We start from the raw sequence: 18,418 nt of genomic DNA, 5'->3' as shown, positions 1-18,418 counted from the left end.
AGCACAGCGCCCACTAACAACAAAGTTCAGGTCTTCAGCAGTGACATTCCCAAACACAATCCGTCTCCATCACAGAACCTCATAAAAGCAAGACTTGACAAAGAAATGACATGAAAGCAAATGCTATGTAGTGAACTGGTAGCTGACCCGACAGAGCAAGCATCAGAAACCATGCTTCAAAGACACTCAAGGAACAAAGAAGAAATGCGGCCTGAGGAAAGGCAGCGGGAGAGGAACTACTGGAGGCAGCAGGACCCAGGGTTTCTTCTTCATTCTACCAGACATCATGCTAGGCATGGCTCAGTGAACCAGCAGGAGAGTTTCAGGCAGAGCAGACACCAAGTGCGGACGTCCTTGGCTGAGGGAAAACCTGCCATGCCAAGAGTGGGTGTGGCTGGGCTAGCCAGAGCAAGGGGGAAAGGGAAGGAGGTCAGAAGGGCCAGATCACACCAGGCCTTCCCGGCCATGGCAGCAGTTTGAGGTGACAGAAAACACACAATGCCAGCTCTGAGAAAAACAGCAGAAGGACCAAACCAGCCCCCACAGTTCCAGGAGCACCTGACGGGAAGGTGTGGAATACGTGATCTGGCTGGATGGGGATGGCAAGCGAGGTTCCAGGAACAGGACAGTGAGAGCCAGCATGGGTCCTGAGCACATTCTGAAGCACTCCAAAAGCAGATGCTGACTCATGGCCAAGCTGCCCTGAGGTAGCAGTCCCCTTTCCTCTCCCGTCCTGTACTACACACAGCCCAGCCTCCCTAAAAATACTCACACGAAGAGGCCACTGCTTGTGGAGAAAATTCAAAACAGGCACAGATTTTTAAAAAGGAGAAAAACAACACCAGGTGCAGTGGCTCACGCCTGTAATCCCAGCACTTTGGGAGGTCAGGAGTTCAAGACCAGCCAACATGGTGAAACCCCATCTCTACTAAAAATACAAAAATCAGCCAGACATTGTAGTGAGCATCTATAATCCCAGCTACTCAGGAGGCTGACGCAGGAGAAGCCTGAACTTGGGAGGCAGAGATTGCAGTAAGCTGAGGTCGCGCCCTTGCACTCCAGCCTGGGTGACAGAGCAAGACTGTCTCAAAAATAAAAAACAACAAAAAAAACGAGATCCCAATCCCAGTCTTATCACTAAGTCAGAAGTTCCCCCAGCCTTATGTGGCAACAATTTATAAACAGTAAACACATAAGCTGACGGAAGAAGCTGTCAAAAAATAAGCAAGGTATGGTAAGTCTGTGGAACCCGAAGAAAGAAAAAAGTAATTCTCTTTTTTTTTTTTTTTGAGACGGAGTTTCGCTCTTGTTACCCAGGCTGGAGTGCAATGGCGCGATCTCGGCTCACCACAACCTCCGCATCCTGGGTTCAGGCAATTCTCCTGCCTCAGCCTCCTGAGTAGCTGGGATTACAGGCACATGCCACCGTGCCCGGCTAATTTTTGTATTTTTAGTAGAGATGGGGTTTCACCTTGTTGACCGGGATGGTCTCGATCTCTTGACCTCGTGACCCACCCGCCTCGGCCTCCCAAAGTGCTGGGATTATAGGCGTGAGCCACCACGCCCAGCCTAGAAAAAAGTAATTCTCACTAAGGAAATGGGTAACAAAGCTCCTTCCGGAGAAGTATTAACAGAGCTGAGCCTTTGGAAGGACTAAAGGCCATTCCAAAGAGAAGACCACTTTGCAAAACTGTGTGAAGGCAGTTCAGTAAGATGGTCCATGTGCACTTGGCTGTATAGAAAAATAAGGCCAAGCACAGCGGCTCATGCCTGTAATCCCAACACTTTGGGAGACCGAGGCAGGAAGATCACCTGAGGTCAGGAGTTCAAGACCAGCCTGGCCAACACAGTGAAACCCCCATCTCTACTAAAACTACAAAAAAATTTAGCCAGACCTGGTGGCACATGCCTGTAATCCCAGCTATCCAAGAGGCTGAGGCAGGAGAATCGCTTCAACTCAGGAGGTGGAGGTTTCAGTAAGCCAAGATGGCACCACTGAACTCCAGCCTGGGTGAAAGTGAGACTCCATCTCAACAAAAAATAAAACAAAAATAATAGGTCAAGCGCGGTGGCAAACGCCTGTAATCCTAGCACTTTGGGAGGCTGAGGCGGGCGGATCATGAGGTTGGGCATCCTGGCCAACATGGTGAAACCCCATCTCTACTAAAATACAAAAACTTAGCCAGGCGTGGTGTCAGGCGCCTGTAGTCCCAGCTACTCGGGAGGCTGAGGCAGAGGAATCACTTGAACTCGGGAGGCAGAGGTTGCAGTGAGCCAAGATCATGCCACTGCACTGCAGCCTGGAATAAAGCAAGACTCCATCTCAAAAATAAAATAAAATAATAACAATAATAAATAGCCTGGGATCATGTTCAGGGGCTAAGGGGATTTGTACTGTGCTGAAGTTTTTGACCTGTACTGAGCAATGGGGAGTTAGTTACCCAAGGTTTCTGAAAAGGAAAATGCTACAACCAGAGCTATTCCTAAGGAAGACCACTCTGATAGCAGTATAAAGGAGCAGATTCAGAGGCTATTTTAATTGTCCAATGAAGAGGTCACAAGAACAAGGAACAGGCAAAGATGAAAAGGAAACAGAACGGCACCTAAAAGTCACAGATATGTATACAGATAAAGTTTAGCCTGGGTTTTTCCCCCTTTTAGTGTTATCTCTAGACCTGTCCTTTAGGAGGGAATATGAGAATCTGGTTGGGTTTGGTTTTGAGATGGGGTCTTGCTATGTTGCCCAGTCTGGAGTACAGTGACACCATCAAAGCTCACTGCAGCCTCCAAGTCCTAGGCTCAAGACATCCTTCTGCCTCAGCCTCCTGAGTAGCTGGTGGCACAAACCAGCATGCATGGCTAATTTTTATTGTTGGTAGAAACGGGGTCTCTCTGTTACCCAGGCTGGTTTTGAAGCCATCCTCCTGTCTTGGCCTCCCAAAGTGCTGGAACTAGATGTGAGCCACCATACCCAGCCATAATCTTTTCTCATTTTTGTTTGAGACAGTTTTGCTGTGTCACCCAAGTTGGAGTGCAGCGGCACAATCACAGCTCACTGCAGCCTCAACCTCCCATGCTCAAGGAATTCCTCCACCTCAGCCTCTAGGCATGCACCACCGCACCTGGATAATTTTTTCATTTTTTTGTAGAGAACGAGTCTCACAATGTTGCCCAAGCTGAGAATCTGGTTTTTAGCAAAGGTCAAAATAACTTTCTCAACCCACCACAATTTTCATTTTATACAAACAGGGTCCCTCTATGTTGCCCAGGTTGGTCTCAAACTCCCAGACTCGTGCAATCCTCCTGTCTCCCAAAATGCTGGGATTACAGGCGTGAGCCACCAGGCCCGGTCTTGGACTTTTTTAATGACAAAAACATCAATAATCTTAAAGGATAACAAACTATCAATCACTCATATGTCAAAAATGTACAAACAAGCCTGGGCAACATAGTGACTTAGTTTCCACAAAAGATAAAAATTAAAAAGCCAGCCCAGGTGGTGTCTCACACCAGTAATCCCAGTACTTAGGGAGGCAGAGGCAGGAGGATCACTTGAGTCTAAGCATTCAAGATCAGCCTAGCAACATGGCAAAACTCCTTCTCTACAAAAAATACAAAAATTAGTTGGGCATAGTGGTGCATGCCTGTAGTCTCAGCTACTCTGGAGGCTGAAGTGGGAGGATCATTTGAGCCTGAAAGGCAGAAGGTGCAGTAAGCCAAGACCGCACCACGGCACTCCAGCTTGGGCAACAGATTGAGACCCTATATCAAAAAAAAAAAAAAAAAAAAAAGGCTGGGTGTTGTGGCTTACACCTGTAATCCCAGCACTTTAGGAGGTGGAGACGGGGGATCACGAGGTCAAGACATCAAGACCATCCTGGCCAACATGGTGAAACCCCGCCTCTATTAAAAATACAAAAATTAGCTGGGCGTGGTGGCGCGCGCCTGTAATCCCAGCTACTACGGAGGCTGAAGCAGGAGAATTGCTTGAAACCAGGAGGCGGAGGTTGCAGTGAGTTGAGATCACACCACTGCACTCCATCCTGGGCAACAGAGCAAGACTATGACTCAAAAAAAAAAAAAAATTAGCCAGTCGTGGTAGTGCCAGCCTGTAGTCCCAGTTACTCCAGGCTGAGGCTGAGGCTGCAGTGAGCCGTGACCTCGCCACTTACTCTGGGCTGGGTGGAAATGCGAGACCTTGTCTCAAAAAAATTAAATTAATAAATAAAAAAGTACAACATGCTTTGAAAACGGCAAAAAAACAGACCCTTCCTTTCTTGGGAGTTTCTGCACTCTTCCTCCGGACGAAAAATAGAGACAGCAGAGAATTAGCTACTCCCATATTGGCTGACTACTACCTCCCATCCCACACTTTACCCAAGTAACACCAAAAGCTTCTACTAATCATCAAGTTAGAACAGGTGACGACTGAGAAACACACAGGAATAAAGTTATTCACCTTTTAGGGTCTCAGTTTTCACTCTCGTGGTAACTAAATTATTTAGATGATTACCAAGGTCATTTTGTGTCTAAAAGCTCCTATGCAAGTTTAAGCCTCCTCCCCACCTAGGAGGACTGGACTTCAGCTTAAAATTTGGACCCCACTACATGCCAGGCAGGCACTGTGCTAGGAGGGCTGGGAAAACAGCCATGGACAAAAAAAAAATGCTCCCAATGCAACAGGAATATGCCAAGGCAAAGCGAAGGGCAAGAATAATTCTAAAAGAACAGGTAAAACTTCCTGAAAGGGCTAACGTTCTGCTTTTGCTTTGAATTACTAGTATAAGTGACAGTAAAGAACACGTTCGCCGGGCGCGGTGGCTCACGCCTGTAATCCCAGCACTTTGGGAGGCCGAGGCGGGTGGATCACGAGGTCAAGAGATCAAGACCATCCTGGTCAACACGGTGAAACCCCGTCTCTACTAAAAATACAAAAATTAGCTGGGCACGGTGGCGCGTGCCTGTAATCCCAGCTACTCAGGAGGCTGAGGCAGGAGAACTGCCTGAACCCAGGAGGCGGAGGTTGCGGTGAGCCGAGATCGCGCCATTGCACTCCAGCCTGGGTAACAAGAGCGAAACTCCGTCTCACAAAAAAAAAAAAAAAAAAAAAAAAAAAAAAAAAACACGTTCAAAAATTACAATTTTTTTAAAAAAGCCTTCAACCAGGGAGCACACAGAACATAAACTTCCGGACCTAAAGCAGGCCGATTCCTAACCCTGGGAGGCAGAGACAAGATTGACTTAATCAATAAAGAAGTTCCACAGTGAGCCGCCAAGTCTGGGCTCTCTGCGCTACAGCAGTCCAGACCTGGAGGAAAAAATGTGAAACCAAAATGGAGGAGGGGCTACAGACAGGTCGGCTCTGGAGCGAAAACCTCGTGGCTCCTTCCTCATGGCGACAAGCAGCCGCGGGAAGCATCCTCCTGCGTCTGCAAACCAGCGCCCGGCTCGCGGGCTCCCTCGAGGAACCCGCGCTCCAGATGAACTTGGAGGGTGTTCAACGGTGGGAGAAACCAGCAGCCACATCTCAAAGGTTGTTAAGGGAGCGAAGAAAGAGCCGCTGGGAGGACCCCACCCTCCTCCACCTGCAGAAGCAGCCCCGGGTAAAGCCAGGAAGTCATTTCCCTCGTCTCGCCTCGCCTCGCTGATAAAACAAAGGAAACCGGCTCCTCAGAGAGTCGGACCCCTTCCGTGAACCCCAGTCTCGGACGCCGGAAAGCACGGAGCCAGCGCAACTTTCTCACTGCAGCCGACCGCGTCTCCTCTCACAACCTTCAAGAACAGAAGCCCCCGTATTCGCGTTTCATGGATGTCACGGCACCTATTCGCCTCAGGCTTTCACCCGGAAACCCCCGTAATCCTCAGCCCTCGCGTGCAGCCCCAAACCGGGCTCCCCTTCCCCGGGACGCCGCCTCGCGCGTTCCCGCCACCCTCGCCTCCCGGCCGCGCTTCCCGGCTCGCTCCGCCCTTGGCACCGGGCTGCGCCGCGGGGCGAGCCTGTCTGTGCCAGACCGGGAGGGGGCGTCCATCAGGGGTTCGTAGGGGTCCTGCGGAAAGCCCTCTCCCCAACGCTGGACTTGGAAAACAATAAGCACCCGCTCACCCCGCCCTTCCCCCACAGGACCCGGGCCACGAGTTACTAACGCCGGGGGAGGAGAGCGAGGGAAGCGCTCCGGCCCCGCGATCGCGCGCGGACCCCCGGAACCTCAACGGCCCGAGTATCCGGCCTCCCCCGCCGCAGCGCCCCCGGGCCGCGCAGGGCGCACTGGGCGCTGGAGCGCGGCCGGGAGCGGAGGCGCGCCGGCCACGCGGTGGCTGCGGCAACTGACACGGCCCGCGGCCGCCGGCCACACGCGCCGCCCGGGAACCGGAGCCGGGAGGGGAGCGCGGCTCGGGGCCCCGCCGTACCTTGCCGCTGGCCGTTCCCCCGCTGACGCCGATGAGGAAGGGCTCGCCGCCGTTGGGCTGCTGGTGGTTCTGCAGGGTCTGCTCGCTGTCCCCGGCCATGGTTCGCGCCGCCCCTCCTCCCGCTGCCTGTGCGAACGGACGCACGCTCCCCGCCCGCGCCCGCGTCGGGCTCCCTCCGCTTCCCGCAGCCGCCGCTGGGCGCCGCCGGGGCCGAGGCCGCAGCCGCTCGCCTGCGAGCAGCTCGGAGCCCAGTGATGGGGCTGGGTCTCCCAGAGGAGCCGAGAGCCTTCCTTTGCCCGCAGCGGCCGGCCCGGTTTACATCCCAGGCGGAGGTCAGCGTGATGCTGCTGCTCCAATCCGGGCGGACAGCGCGCTGCTATTCGCCGAGGCGGAGGCGGCGAGGCGTCTGGCCCCAGCCTCCGCCCCTCCCGGGCCCCGCCGCCACCGCCGCCGCCGCCCGAGGTCGCTGCGAAAGGTGTGAGCCCGACCCTCCCTCTCACCCAGCGGGTTAACCCTTTCTCCGACGCGCCCTGGCGGACCCTGGGAGAAAGAAACGGGGTGTTCTGTGTTTTAATTTGGTATGCTACCTACCACCTATTTGGGAAGGGATAAAAAGCTTGAAGAGATGAATAGGCAGATTAAATAAGAAGGAATCGCCCAGGTCTGAGAAGCAAAATTTGAACAAGCTTGGAAGATTAGGGTGGAACAGAGTTAAAGTCATTATCCATTATCCAGGCTAAAAACTTGTGTATCCAGAAAATGAGGGTTTTTTTTCCCTTCTCCCATTCGCCAAGATAATATGTCAGCCGCTGGCTTTAGATATTTCCTGTCTTGGAAACCCCCCAGCGCCATCGTTTTTAGCAGGCCTGTCCTCGTGCGACTCTAGAGAAGGGCAATTTGAGGGGCTCTCTGAAAAGTGCCCTCCCTTGGAAAAGCAGCGCCCTTCTAAAGCACAGTATCTCAAATCCCATACACTGAGCTTCCTGTGGAGTTAGAGTATCTGAAAACATAATGACATTTTGATCATTAATATCTTCGATTGAACCGGTTTTCCAGACATTGGCAATTAGTGACTTAGAAAGGCACTGTCAGACTCCACCTCTGTAGCCAGATTTCTGCATTCACATCCAGGTCCCTGAGCAAGTTACTTAATCTCTCTGTGCTTCAGTGTTCTCATCGGTTAAATGGGAATAATAATGGCAATTACATCTCAGGATTTTTGTGAGAATTAAATGAATTATTATATGTAACGTGTTGAGAATAGTGCTGGCACAGTCTAGGCCCTGTATTAGTGTTTGAAGAGAAAAGGTCTCGAAAGAGCTGAAACTGGGAAGAGAAGTTTTGCTGGGACACCTGAGAGAGGCAGAACTCGCCTAGTAACTTCCAGGCTCTTCTGTGAACTTGGGACCGGTATCAACGAGCTGATGGGGCCTACAATCTAAAACAGAATTGATGTCAATAGCATTATCTTTAGAAACTTAGTAAATTATCTTAAATTGAAAATTATGTTAAAAAAATAATTTTCTCTCAAGCCAGGGAAATCCAGGCTGCAATGAGCCGTGATGACTCCACTGCACTTTAGCCTGGTCAACAGAGCCAGACCCGGTGTCAAAAAAACAAAAACAAACAAAGAGGATACCAGAAAACACAAACTTTTTTTCACTTTTAAATGGCAGTTGATACTTGAACAGTATCAACCTGTGAGGTTCATTTTTATGCGGCTTTTTTCTGAACCAAAGGCAGTTGGAAAATACAGCATTTATGCGGGTGCCCCAGAGCTGACTATGGGACTTTGTGCGTGGGTTTGGTAACAATGCAGGCTGTCCTGGGATGGGTCCCTCCGCGTATGTTTAGGGGTGACTGTATTTTATGTCACCATCTGACATCAAACTCGGTAGCAGCAGACAGGAAACAAAGATAGGGAGAGTGGCCACTACCTGGTACCCAGAAGCAGGCATTTGGGTAAAGTTTCCTAAAGGGGTGTCTTGCCAAATAGCTATGGAGTGGATGAGTTTCGGTTGGTCCTAGAGTTAGCCTCTTCTTCAAAAGGTCTTTTCTCTACTAGATAGATTTCTTCGTCCTCATGGGCTTTTGTAGAATTCTTTATATCCCACTGGAATTTGGAAGTTGGATCTACAACTAAGGGTTAGCAAGGGGATATTAGGTAGTTAAGGAGAAGAGGATAAAACAATGCCAAAGGCCAGTGCGGTGGCTCACACCTGTAATCCCAACATTTTGGGAGGTAGAAGAGTGAGTATCACTTGAGGCTAAGAGTTCAAGACCAACCTGGGCAACATAATGAGACCCCCACCTCCACAAAAAGTACAAAAATTAGCTGGGCATGGTGGTGCACACCTGTAGTCCCAGCTACACCAGAGGCTGAGGCAGAAGGATCACTTGAGCCCAGGAGTTCAAGGTTGAAGCAGTGGTCATGCCATCACACCCCTCTACTAACCTCTTTTTTTTTTTCTTTCTAATCTTATGACAGATTACAACCTATCTCTTAAAAAAAAAAAAAAAAAAGAATGCCATGTCTTTCATAAACGTTTCTCAAATCTCCACCTTCTTTATCATTCCTATAGTGTTTCCTCCATAATATTTTATTATAAAAATTTTCGAGCACAGTTGAAAGAATTTACAGCAAACACCAATATACCCACCACCTACACTCTATCATTAACGTTGTAATATATATATACTTGCTTTAAAACATAACTACCCATCCCTCTATCCATCAAGGTATTTTTCTTATAAGACATTTCCTTTTGCTTTGTTAATTTTAATTGATGGATTAAAAAAGGGTCATCTACCCTTCCCTCTATCCATCAAGGCATTTTTCTTATAGGACTTACTTCCTTTTGCTTTGCTAATTTTAATTGACTTACTCCACACTGGCTTACATATTTCTTGTTTTTTTGTTTTGTTTTGTTTTGTTTTAATTACTATATCCTTAACACCTAGAACAGTTTCTGGCAACTTGTAAGGCTGTAATAAATGAAGAGACATAATGTCTCATTTCTACATCCTCCAGGCCCACTGAGCAGAATGACAAGCAAGTAGGAAATATTTAATACATGATAAATGAATGAACAAATGAATGAATATGGAAGTAAGAAGACACCAACAAGTAAACTTCATTTCCATCACTTTGGAAGGAAAGGCAGTGTTCCCTTGATTGTATTAATATGGTTACTACGCTTATTTCTGAATGTTTTGTTTTCTTGGCATTCCGGAGTGACTATCTCCATCTAATCCTAATACATCTGTTACCTGGTTGAGCTAATTCATTAACTGAGCTAACTTTCCACACTTCTCTGTACTTTGTTTAATAATAACAATATTTGACCTCTGTGCATGAGTTAATATACATGAAAGTGCTCTGAAAAAATCAAATCATTCTATATAAAGGTAAGGCCTAATTAGCAGAGGACAGACATCTGCACTCTGTACTCCCTATTTTTCTTTCTCTTTCCTATCCCTAGGGGTGGCTTGCCTACATATAAGGAAATTACCCGTGTCCATTTAAATTATGAAGAGTACTCTCAGCTCCAGTGACCTCAACAAGGACTTTCACGTCGCTGCCCCCTATAAAGCAAGGCAAGCTGCCTGTGCTATTCCCTGTGCTGTGTCATCCTCTCTTGGGAGCTTGGTCACCAAATCCCATAGCTAGGGATGTTCAAATCACATTTGAGCCTACCATAACAATTACACTGCAGATTCTGAATTAAGTGATTTCAAGCTGTCCTTCCCCTCCCACTACAAAAAAACAAAATCGAATGTTTTTAACAAAATTCAGAGTTAGAACAGATTCAAGGAAATACATTTTCTTGGTATCTGTGATTTTTTTTTTCCTTTTACAGATTTCAGTCTGATCAAGTTCTGGCCTAGTTAACATTTGGGGATGAAGTCAGCATGAGTATGCAACTGCAGCTGTAGCCAAAGAACAATAAGAGACATTGCTGTTGACAGCCCTTTGTCTGCCTGCCTTCTTCCCTTAAGTAGCCATAGTTTTGAACTAGACGAGGAACACTACATTTTGCACCCAACTGAAATGTTCTAACTCCTAACTCCAGGTGCTTCATGCACTATGATTAATTCTCTGTTTATCTCATTCCTTAGCCAGAAAAATAGATGTGATCACACTTCATCATGTATCCGAAGCATTTTTGTTCTCTGTATTACCTTTCTAATTACTTTCCACCTTTTAGCAATCAGCAATTGCTTTGTCAGATTATAAGTACTGTTCTGAAAAGACGACTGGATGATGTTAAAACTCTCTGACCTTAATCAGTCACATCCAGCTCTGTGACCTTAATCAATTACATTCTCAGGTACTGTTAGGCAGCTCGACGTAGGGCAGTCTCACACCGGCCGCAGCAGCATCTGGGAATGCAAACGCTTAAGCACCACCCCAGAACTAGTAAATCAGGAACTCTCTGTGTAGAGCTCCACATTCTGTGTTTTATAAGCCTTCCACGTGATTCTCATTGCCACCCAAGTTTGAGAACCACTGTTCTGGTGCAAAGAAGGTGAATAAGCCGTAGTCAGAAAACAAAGGTTTATAATCTTGCTTTGTTACTAACTCTATAGCCTTTGACAGGTTACATACATAATATCTTTTTTTTTTTGAGACAAAGTCTTATTCTGTCATCCAGACTATAATGCAGTGGTGCTATTTTGGCTCACTGCAACTGCCACCTCCTGGGCTCAAGCAATCTTCCTGCCTGACCCCCAAAGTAGCTGGGACTACAGGCGCCAGCCACCACACCCGGCTAATTTTTGTACTTTTGGTAGAGATGGGGTTTCACCACGTTGCCCTAACTGGTCTCGAACTCGCGAGCTCAAGCGATCTGCCCGCCTCAGCTTCCCAAAGTGCTAGGATTATAGACATGAGCCATCGTACCAGGCCAGGTTACGTAATTTCTATAAACCTCAGTTTCTTCAACTGGTAAATGATACCTGACTCATAGGATGGTTGTAAAAATAATGATACACATTATCACATCGCAGTAGTTAAATAAATACTATTTCCCTTCCCCTCCTGTTTCTGTCACAGCTCTCTGATTTATCACAGATGTCCACTATTTAGGGGTCAGGGGTTCTATAAGTAAAAATTCCTAGTCCCCAAGGGCCCTTTCTTTTTTTTTCTTTTTGAAACGGTCTCACGCTGTTACTCAGGCTGGAATGCAGTGGCATGATCATGGCTCACTTGCAGCATTGACCTCCCCACGCCAAAGTGATCCTCCCACCTCACTTTCCGAGTAGCTGGGAGTACAGGCGTGTGCCACCACGCCCGGGTAATTTTTGTATTTTTTGTAGAGATAGGGTTTTGCCATGTTGCCCAGACTGGTCTTGAACTTCTGGGCTCAAGTGATCCTCCCACCTTGGCCTCCCAAAGTGCTGGGCTTACAGGTGTGAGCCACCACACCAGGCTGGACATTTTCAAATAAAAATTGAAAGTTAATGTCTAGAATAGGCAAATCTACAGAGTCCATCCAATGTAAATTTGTGGTTGCCTGTGGCTAGGGAGGTTAGTGGGGGAAATGCAGAGTGATTGCTAATGGGTCCAGGATTTCTTTTGGGGTGAAGGAAATGTTTTAAAATTGTCATAATAGTTGTACAACTTTGAATACAGTAAAAACCATTTAATTGTACAATTTAAATTGGTGAATTGTATGGTATGTGAATTATAGCTTAATAAAGCTGTTTATAAAAAAAAATAGGTATTGGCAAGGCATGGTGGCTGACACCTGTAATCCTAGCACTTTGGGAGGCCAAGGTGGGTGGATCACAAGGTGAGGAGTTCAATACCAGCCTGGCCAAGATGGTGAAACACTATCTCAATTAAAAATACAAAAATTAGCTGGGCGTGGTTGCAGGCGCCTGTAATCCCAGCTTCTTGAGAGGCTGAGGGAGAGAACGGCTTGAACCTGGGAGGCAGAGGTTGCATTGAGTCAAGATCACGCCACTGCACTCCAGCCTAGGGGACAGAGTGAGATTTAAAAAAATAGATGTCAACCAGAAGGCTAGAAGAAAGAGTTTTTTGTTTGTTTGTTTGTTTGTTCGTTTTAAAGACGGGGTTGGGCTCTCGTGGAGGCAGCTAGCGTGAGGCTGGGGAGCGCTGAGCAGCGCGTCGTGCCCTGCACTGCCCAGACTAGCGAACAATACAGGATGGCTAAAGGTGACCCTAAGAAACCAAAGGGCAAGATGTCTGCTTATGCCTTCTTTGTGCAGACGTGCAGAGAAGAACATAAGAAGAAAAACCCAGAGGTCCCTGTCAGTTTTGCAGAATTTTCCAAGGAATGCTCTGAGAGGTGGAAGACAATGTCCGGGAAAGAGCAATCTAAATTTGATGAAATGGCAAAGGCGGATAAAGTGCGCTGTGATCGGGAAATGAAGGATTATGGACCAGCTAAGGGAGGCAAGAACAAGAAGGATCCTAATGCCCCTAAAAGGCCACTGTCTGACTTCTTCCTGTTCTGCTCAGAATTCCGCCCCAAGATCAAATCCACAAACCCTGGCATCTCTATTGGAGACGTGGCAAAAAAGCTGGGTGAGATGTGGAATAACCTAAATGACAGCGAAAAGCAGCCTTACATCACTAAGGCGGCAAAGCTGAAGGAGAAGTATGAGAAGGATGTTGCTGACTATAAGTCGAAAGGAAAGTTTGATGGTGCAAAGGGTCCCGCTAAAGTTGGCCGGAAAAAAGTGGAAAAGGAAGATGAGGAAGAGGAGGAGGAGGAGGAGGAGGAGGAAGAAGAATAAAAAAACTGTTTATCTGTCAAAAAATAAAATAAAAAAATAAAAAATAAAGACGGGGTTTCACCATGTTGGTCAGGCTGGTCTTGAACTCCCGACCTCAGGTGATCCGCCCGCCTTGGCCTCCAAAGTGCTTGGATTACAGGTGTGAGCCACCACACCCAGCCTACAAGAAAGAGTTTTAGGAAATGGGAACAGAAATGGGCAAAAGCATAGAGAAATGACTGAGATTTAAAAAGATGGCATCAGAGAACTTTGTAACCTGTAAGACATTATGCAAATGTAGGTTATTAATTTGTCGAAGTTAACATACACCCTCTCTCAGCTAAGATAGTAGTCATTCAAGGGTCCTTAAATTATAGTTGGCCCAACTTCAGAAATCTCTTAAGAAGCCTTCACAGAATTGAAAAAATTAACATACACATTTGAGTTCTATAGAGATTTTCTGATTTTTCTCTCCCTTCCCCATAACAGGACACTTGCTAATGTGATTCTTTGAAAATAGGCTGAAATAAAGTCAAGAATTCTGTTGTCTTGCCCCGCCAGCTACCAGCATCTGATAAGAGCAGGCCCCAGAATCCGTGTTTTATCACCATGTTCTAACCTGTTTGGCTTTGTCCTTTCACCTAGACCCATATCTGACCCTTTACTTATTTTCCTGTCACCAGACTAAATCCTTGCTATCCCACTTTTCTGCAGTGACGTCCTTCATTTTCTCTAGTTCGTAGGTTACTGTCTCTTCGAATAATCTACTGCTACCTCTTCCCTCCTCCTGTGACTCACGCTCTTTCCATCACGTCATAATGGATGCATTATAGTCGGTGATATAGAGCTGGGATTAGGGTGAGACAAGGGATGTGCCTAGGGTGCAAAGTGAGGAAGCTCCGACTCTTGGGTTGAGCAAGTACAAGTGCTGGGCGGGCCTTAAAAAGGAGCAGCTCCTTCATATCCTGGGCGCCCACTTTGCCTCACCGTAGTCTCAGAGCCGGTGATTGTCAAGAGGAGAAGCAGAGGATGGGACTGCTGGAGGCATCATTGTCAGAGAAGTAGTTACATTTCGTCTACTGGTTTGTATTTGAACTGGTGGCCAAGGATGGCAGGTTTGACTTTCCTCAAGATGATGGGCTGAGGTGCCGAATGACGTTGGAAGCCAAATGAGATGAGGTGGATTGGGTTTTTGCTCAGTGTTCATGGTATGTTAAAAGTTACTTTGGTGTCTCGAAGTAAACTCTCCCCAGGTCATTAGGAGAGAAGATTAGTTCGGTTTTCCTTCAGAATGAAATTATAGCTGTTCCCGGTGGCAAGGAGGCCTAAGGCTTCCAGTGATGAACTCTAGTGTTTCAGAAATATTTTTAGTCAGAGACACTGAAAAACAAACAGAAGCAACAGACTCCCCAGGAAAACGCTGCGTTTGCACAAGACAGATTGTTGAGAAACTCGAAAGGGTCCAGAGACCTCAAGAAACCCGTTCATGGAGAACTCCAAAGATCCCCGATTAAGAAACCCTGCTGTAACTGGAAAGACCATGAAATGAAGAGGGAGTCAGTTAAGCGAGTTCTCTTTTCAGGGTGGTGGAAGAGACTGGTTTCATTCCTGGATGCCTCCCGTGAGATAATCTGCAAGATCTTCAGTTGGTTAGGTCATTGGAACTAGAGAAATAAGATTTATTATGTGTGTATCTACATCTACATCTATGTCGATGTATATATCTAATATATATCTTTTTTTTTGAGATGGGGTCTTGCTATGTCACCCAGGCAGGGGTGCAGTAGTTCGATGTCAGCTCACTGCAGCCTCCACCTCCTGGACTCAAGCGATCCTCCCACCTCAGCATTGCAAGTGGCTGGGACTACAGTTGAGTGCCTCCACACCTGGCTGATTTTTGTATTTTTTGTAGAGGTGGGGTTTTGCCATGTTGCCTAGGCTGATCTCGAACCCCTAGACTCAAGCAATCTGTCTACCTCAGCCTCCCAGAGTGCTGAGATTACAGATGTGAACCACTATACCCAGCCTATGTCTTTTCCTTTCTTCTTTTTTTTTTTTTTTTTTTTTTTAACAGACAGGGTCTCACTCTGTTACTCAGACTGAAGTGCAGTAGTGTGATCATAGCTTATTGTAACCTCAAACTCCTGGTCTCAAGCAGTCCTCCTGCCTCAGACCCCTGAGTAGCTAGGACTACAGGCATGCACCACCATGCTCAGTAATTTTTTTTTTATTTTTTGTACAGACAGGATCTTGCTATGTTGCACAGGCTGGTTTTGAACTCCTGGCATCAAGTGATCCTCCCAAAGCTCTGGGATCAAAGGTGAGCCACGATGCCTGGCCTTTGTACTTGTGTGTGTGTGTGTGTGTGTGTGTGTGTGTGTAGATACACATATCCTCTCAAAGTGCTATATATATACACACGCATATATATATTTCATATACATGTATGTTTATATATGTGTATATCTGTATATCTATATCTGTAAATATACACAGATATATTTTGTATCTTAAGACAGAAAAGAGGTTAAAGGGTTAAAAATTTTTTAAAGGAATATAGCATTTTAAATTTTAAGCTATTTTAGCCAAGAGAACATAATCATCTTGATTAACTTCTGAATAAAAGCTCTAGGTCATCATTCAGCAGCATTTTTCCTAGCCCCAGAGTAGAAGTGTATAAAGTAGAATACAAGAAAGTATAAATTCAATATGACATTAAATTATAATAAGAATACAATAGAATAAAAGAACCCCTTGTTTTTAAATGAATAATAACTTAATCACCTCTGGTCAAAAGTTAAACACCTCCTGTAGAGATTATTCCCATTTTTCTTTCCAGATTTCATTTTTTTTTTTTGCAAGTCTTTTCATTTTTATTACTCAAAGTTTCATTTTTTATTTAGCTTTCTGACTCTGTGCTTGCGCCTTCAACACTTGCACAACGATTTTCTGCTCCTTGATAAGGAAAGCACGCTTGATCCTGTCACGAACACATTTAGCACACATGGAACCACCATAAGCCCTGCTGACATGTTTCTTTGACTTGGACAATCTCATAAGAACTTTAGGTCTTACAGCACGAAGCCCTCGAAGCCTGCCTGGGCACACGCCACATGCTGATTCTGGTGCTTTCCCAAACTTCTTGGTATAAAGGTAAACAATTCTATTACCAGGGGTCCGGGACAGCCTAGTTTTGTTAGAGGCGGTATTGTAGGAAAGCCTACGTCGGTATGTCAAACGATGGACCATTCTGAATGCCTGCACGCAACGTCCCCGGAAGACCAGATTTCATTTTTAATTCAACTTTCAGAATGTGTAACAAATAACTGATTTAATGACATTATCATCATTAACAACAACACAAAGTCTTATTTCACCATTCGGTTTCTTAAGGCACATACTTCTACTACTTTGGGCCCCGTCATTCCAGTGGATGTCAAAAGAACCCAACTCTGTGACCTCTTCTCTTAAATCAGCCCTGGCCTGCAGAGGAGAGCCACCACCAGATTTCTTAGGGTCAGTGGTACCTCTCTTCCAGCTCATTCCTGACGGCTTCAGCAGTGTGTCCTCTAGACCTTCTAAAGGAACAGAATTTTCTGACCGGCCGTCTTGGCTTACATACCATTTTCAGCATGCCCACCTTCCTCTGTGGTTTGTCAGGGCAAGCCAGGTATTTCTACCTCTCTGAGACTTGGCCATTATTTTTTCCAGGCTTCTTAAATCCTTGTAACAAGTTTGCCCCATCTCCTGGAGTTCCTGGTAGAATATTAAATCTTTTGTCCTGGCCGGGCGTGGTGGCTCACGCCTATAATCCCAGCACTTTGGGAGGCTGAGGCGGGCGGATCATGAGGTCAGGAGATCAAGACCATCCTGGCCAACATGGTGAAACCCTGTCTCTACTAAAAAATACAAAAAATAGCTGTGGGTGGTGGCGCACCCCTGTAGTCCCAGCTACTTGGGAGGCTGAGGCAGGAGAATTGCTTGAACCCGGGAGGCAGAGGTTGCAATGAGCCAAGATCACGCCATTGCACTCCAGCCTGGCACCTGGCAACAGAGAGAGACTCTGTGTCAAAGAAAAAAAAAAAATCTTTGTCCTGAGAAAGTGCCTCCACAGGCCGGGCGTGGTGGCTCAAGTTTTTAATCCAAGCACTTTGGACGCCAAGGCGGGTGGATCATCTCAGGTCGAGAGTTCAAGACCAGCCTGACCAACATGGTGAAACCCTGTCTCTACTAAAAATACAAAAAATCAGCTGGGCATGGTGGCGCGTGCCTGTAATCCCAGCTACTTGGGAGGCTGAGGCAGGAGAATTGCCTGAATCCAGGAGGCGGAGGTTGCGGTGAGCCGAGATCACGTCATTGCACTCCAGCCTGGGTAACGAGAGTGAAACTCTGTCTCAAAAAAAAAAAAAAAAAAGAAGAAAGTGCCTCCACATCAGTGAATTCTTGCTTATCTAGTCTTCCATTCTGACATTGTTGATTAAACACCCTCAAATGCTAATCCCAGGAACACTCCCCTTACTCCTCCTAAGTCTTGCGATTTTTCTAAGTACATAGTCTCTTTTCTCCTTTATCAGGCCCAGGACAGCCCCAGTTATCAGCCTGGTAGGCAGAAGAGGAGGTAGGGGTAAGGGCAGCTTCAGAGGAGGGCACCTATTTCCAGCACAGCCAGAGCATTAGCCAAAGTGTTAGCTCTTACTTTTTTTTGAGATGGTGTCTCACTCTTGTTGCCCAGGCTGGAGTGCAATGGTGTGATCTTGGCTCACTGCAACCTCCACCTCCTAGGTTCAAATGATTCTCCTGCCTCAGCCTCCCAAGTAGCTGGGACTCCAGGCATGCACCACCACGCCCAGCTAAGTTTTGTATTTTTAGTAGAGACGCGGTTTCACCACATTAGCCAGGATGGTCTCTGTGTCTCTTGACCTCATGATCTGCCCACTTTGGCCTCCCAAAGTGCTGGGATTACAGGCGTGAGCCATCGCACCTGGCAAGTGTTAGCTCTTATTTAGAAAGATAACGGGCCGGGCATAGTGGCTCACGCCTGTACTCCCAGCACTTTGGGAGGTCAAGGTTGGTGAATCACCTGAGGTCAGGAGTTCGAGACCAGCCTGGCCAACATGGTGAAATCCCATCTCAAGTAAAAATATAAAAATTAGCTGGGCATGGTGACACACATCTAAAATCGCAGCTACTCAGGAGGCTGAGGCAGGAGTATTGCTTGAACCTGGGAGGCAGAGGTTGCAGTGAGCTGAGATTGCGCCAGTGCACT

General features: G+C 46.8%; 3 protein-coding genes across 3 annotated transcripts in view; 1 reads left to right on the top strand and 2 right to left on the bottom strand.

The window, feature by feature from the left end:
- Positions 1 to 6,514, bottom strand: part of UCK2 (uridine-cytidine kinase 2) — a 98,950-nt gene extending 92,436 nt beyond the window's left edge. Inside the window, exon 1 of the mRNA XM_021676187.2 lies at positions 6,409 to 6,514. Coding sequence (XP_021531862.1) covers positions 6,409 to 6,507 — 99 coding nt within the window. The 5' untranslated portion in view covers positions 6,508 to 6,514. The remainder of the gene's footprint in view (positions 1 to 6,408) is intronic.
- A 6,035-nt stretch (positions 6,515 to 12,549) lies between these two features.
- On the top strand, positions 12,550 to 13,173 carry LOC105728515 (high mobility group protein B3-like). The gene has a single exon (XM_064370643.1). It carries the CDS (start codon positions 12,580 to 12,582, stop codon positions 13,171 to 13,173), a length of 594 nt encoding a protein of 197 aa, XP_064226713.1. The 5' UTR covers positions 12,550 to 12,579.
- Positions 13,174 to 16,015: 2,842 nt separating this feature from the next.
- Positions 16,016 to 16,450, bottom strand: LOC105728504 (large ribosomal subunit protein eL34-like). Its single transcript, XM_064370624.1, has one exon. The coding sequence runs from the start codon at positions 16,399 to 16,401 to the stop codon at positions 16,048 to 16,050; it is 354 nt and encodes a 117-aa protein (XP_064226694.1). The 5' UTR covers positions 16,402 to 16,450; the 3' UTR covers positions 16,016 to 16,047.
- Positions 16,451 to 18,418: the final 1,968 nt, after the last annotated feature.

Source organism: Aotus nancymaae, unplaced genomic scaffold, assembly GCF_030222135.1.
Source record: "Aotus nancymaae isolate 86718 unplaced genomic scaffold, 86718_ANA_hifiasm-v0.15.2.pri h1tg000108l, whole genome shotgun sequence".
Classification (NCBI taxonomy): domain Eukaryota; kingdom Metazoa; phylum Chordata; class Mammalia; order Primates; family Aotidae; genus Aotus; species Aotus nancymaae.
Note: the sequence above shows the minus strand (reverse complement) of the source record. Positions and strands in the feature narration are given on the sequence as shown.